Below are 3,977 nucleotides of genomic sequence, written 5' to 3' on the forward strand. Positions count from 1 at the left end.
GGGGCGTCCCACCCGTTAACCGCGGCCTCCCCCCCCCCCAAACCCGATGCTGGATACGCCCATGATCCTAGTAATTCCCAAAATACATCTCTCGATGGCCCTCTGGGTAAATCGCAATTTTTAGTCCGTCCTTCCTTTATTATTACAATGTAAATGCTGTTTCTTTGTGTTATTATGTTTATGTCACAACTTTGGTGCTCACTGCAGCATTTGTAGGATTTTCCCAATATCTCAATAATCCTAACATCCAATGTTTACCTACCGTGCTGGCACCGGTCGCTATGCGCATTTATATGTCATAGCTACTCATTTTCCTCACGAGGCTGAGTGGGCCCCGTAACGGCCAGTCACGGAATCAATCATTTGCATGATACAAATTTCTTGACCCCGCCGGGAATCGAACCCGGGTCTCCCGCGTGCAAGGCGAGCGCAGTGACCACTACGCCATGGGAGCTGACCTGTCAGACAGTGTGAGCGTGAGTAGCTAAAATATGAGCTATAAGTATGTCCAATTGTCCACACATAGTCGTCCGGCCATCCATCGATGTCGACTGAACCATCTACACTGCCGCGATATTCTCGACATAGTTTCCACTCGTCTATCGACGGCCGGTTGACTATGTTTGGACACAGGCAGTGCAATAGTCCTAAACAGAATTGGACGCCGCACACAACGGACCAAGAAGAGACCCCGTTAACACAATGTTTAGACACACCTTTATAACTAATAGCTTCCCCTTTGGAAAATCTCACTACACTCCACTGGCTAGAGGATTGGAACAAGGGCGGAGAGAGCTCATGGTAAGCACTTCGCGGTTTTCCCCTACAAAGAGCCTCGAAATATGCGTTCCACATTTTTCCTATTATTTTAAGGGTTACCAATTTACCGGTGGGGGGAAAAGTACCTTTTTTCCGCTCCAAGAACAAAGTGGGAAACTGGAAACTTCTACGGCTTGCTGTGAAACTAGAGGTTTTGTGTTCGATGTATTATTTTACCTTTTTTTTTAGAATAAAATGTATATTGGGAGTATATTTTTCGACGTAGTTTTTTTTCTTTTGACGCGGTATTGATTTTCGCAAAGTTAAATTGGTACAAGGTTTCCAACGGATATTTTTTGTTCAAAGGGCATTTTCTTCTTTTTTTTTATGGTTGAATCCTTGACTAACTTTGTAAGTTTTCATTTAGCTTGATTCAAAAGTCAAAACTCAAGTTATGTGCATTGTAGGTGGGCCCCCATTTTCTATTTTTATACAACCTGATGTAACGTAAGTACTTACTTTTGTCTTGAGAGCTTTGATAGAGGGAACTGTAACTGCTGAAGTCTTATCGTCCCGAAAACGAAGAGAGAAGGAAGGCAGGATGAAAGCTGGCCGTTCCGAAAACGAACCTTATCTGTTTAGAATAAAGTTCGCCCTCACCGGCTTCGCCTAGTAGTTCCTCTCCAAAATCATCTGGCCAGTCGATTCGTCAATCTTACTAATACCCAAGTTTTATGGATCCTTCCCAGACACCAGACAAACATGTTTACCAATAAACCAACTCCTGTTGAAGGTCAAACTCCTGTTCAAGATCAAACATTGGAACATGGATTCCAAACACTATTCACGAAGGCTTCAAAATGCTTGACCATGCATTACAACAGTCATCTGAAAGAGTTCGTGCTCTTAGAACCAAACAACATAGTTCGGACATTCGACAAAAACGGTCGTCAAAAAGGATCTTACCAATTGAACGGACACTTTGAAAACAAAGTGGAAATAACCAAAACGAATCAAAAAGGATCTCATCAATTTAATGGAGAATTGGGAAACAAAATGGAATTTGAAATAGGACCTCATCAAATGAATGTAGAATTCGAAAACAAAATGGATTTTGAACTAACCAAAATAAATCACCAAGTAAATGAAGAATTTCGAAGCGAAGAGGAGATTGAAATAACCAAAATGAATCACAAAGGATCTCACCAAATGAATGGAGAATTCGGAAACAAAATAGACTATGAAAAAGAATCTCACCAAGTGAACGCAGAATTTGGGAACAAACTGCTCTTTAAAATAACCAAACTGATCTACATGGATTGTCACCAAAGATACATCTTTTACGGAGCCTCCGGCGTTCTCATCACAGACACCGAATTCAAAATACTACAACTCCTCCCCGTTGGGACTCTTTTAAGCGTTGGGGCGCAAATTCAACCTATCGGAAGGAGTGATGGGGCCCAAATTCAAAATATGGGTGGAAGAAGTGGGGTGCAAATTCCCCCTATCGGGAGAAGCGTTGGGGAGCAAATTCCAACTCTTGGCAGGACTGATGGGACGCAAATTCCTACTATCGGAAGCGCTGGGGCGCAAATTCAAACCATTCTCCTCGATAATGAGATTATCCCGAACATTGTTTACATTGTTTTCGATAGCACTATCGATGTCTACAGCGCTCGCTTTCGCCTCATGACGAGCGTAAACATACTATCCGGCGAACCCATCCAAGGGTGTGAACTTTGCTGTCGAAAACATCTGGTGTGTTCGTTTAATGAGAAGATAGGCCTGGTGAGCGTCAAGAGAAACAGGATCGTCGCGATGAGGAATAATGTCGATGGTGTGAAGGTATTATTAGAATAGAATAGACAATAGACTAGGATACATAGAATAGAAAAGAACCTTGTTTATCCTGCCAGAATGAGACTGAAAAGTCCCTTTACCCCAGCAGTCTAAATAAGGTCCTATGTATTTTATGGGTTTAATAACATGGAATAGAATGTGAATACCTTGTTTATCCTGCTGGTTTTTTACTCCTGCACCTCTTTTCTTTTACTCCTGGACTCCTGCAGTCTAAACAAGGTCTTGTATACTTTGAAGGTATATATTTCTTTTTAATTAGAATTTTGAACATACCTACAACAAAAACAATTTTTTTTTTTTTAACAAAACAAAATAACAATAACACATGAAAATACAAACAAAAAAATAACAACAAAATAACAATAACACATGAAAATACAAACAAAAAAATAACAACAAAATAACAATAACACATGAAAATACAAACAAAAAAAAAAAATAACAAATAAATGTTAACAAAATTCCAACTACATTACGTTGAAATGGGGGTTTTTTCTAAGAAAATTCCTGTGTTCAGAGTCCAGTGTGGTGTGATATTTTCATTTCGCTATTTTCAGGTGGTAATGGTGGGAAACGGGGAAATGGTACAATGCCAGGCTATGTTCCATTTCCCTATTCCCCACAATGAAAACTGCAAAAAAAAAAATGCGTTATGTAGGACTATTGCACCCAAAAAATCTAACTAAGAGACATTCGCTTCTATTAATGCCTGAGGCATTTTCATCCATCCTACTATACCCCTACAGGTATCGGCGCTTGTCAAATACAAAACTCTGGACTTAATATTCACTGGAGACGAGAAAGGATTGTTAACTGCTTGGGACCACGATTTGAAAGTCGTCTTCAAAGTTCAAATCAATGAAACGGCCGTCAAAAAGTTGATTCCGAATTTCAGCCAAACTTCTATGGTTGTTTTGAGTGTCGACAACGTCGTCGTTTTTAACGTGAAAAATCAGACCGTTGCACAGACGATATCTTGTAAGGACGTCGAAGATGTTGTCCTGAACGAACCTGAAGACATGGTCATCCAAACACCTCATCAGATCAGAGTCATGAAAATGATGACTGATTCCGAATTTCAGTCAAACTTCTATGGTTGTTTTGAGTGTCGACAACGTTGTCGTTTTTAACGTGAAAAATCAGACCGTTGCACAGACGATGTCCTGTAAGGACGTCGAAGATGTTGTCCTGAACGAACCTGAAGACATGGTCATCCAAACACCTCATCAGATCAGAGTCATGAAAATGATGACTGTTTACAATTCTCTGACTCACCTAAACAAGCCTGTCGCTTTGATGGCAACCAATCGTGAGCTTATCGTTAGTGCTAGTGATGGGGAGTTGCTCACAATGTCAAA

General features: G+C 40.6%; 1 protein-coding gene across 1 annotated transcript; it reads left to right on the forward strand.

The window, feature by feature from the left end:
* Nucleotides 1-1,484: 1,484 nt before the first annotated feature.
* On the forward strand, nt 1,485-3,749 carry LOC103519685. The gene is made up of 2 exons (XM_008484775.2): nt 1,485-2,604; nt 3,366-3,749. The coding sequence occupies exons 1-2, from the start codon at nt 1,522-1,524 to the stop codon at nt 3,747-3,749; spliced, it is 1,467 nt and encodes a 488-aa protein (XP_008482997.1). The 5' UTR covers nt 1,485-1,521.
* The last annotated feature ends 228 nt before the right edge of the window (nt 3,750-3,977 follow it).

This window comes from Diaphorina citri, unplaced genomic scaffold (assembly GCF_000475195.1).
Source record: "Diaphorina citri unplaced genomic scaffold, Diaci psyllid genome assembly version 1.1 scaffold2881, whole genome shotgun sequence".
NCBI classification, from domain to species: Eukaryota; Metazoa; Arthropoda; class Insecta; order Hemiptera; family Psyllidae; genus Diaphorina; species Diaphorina citri.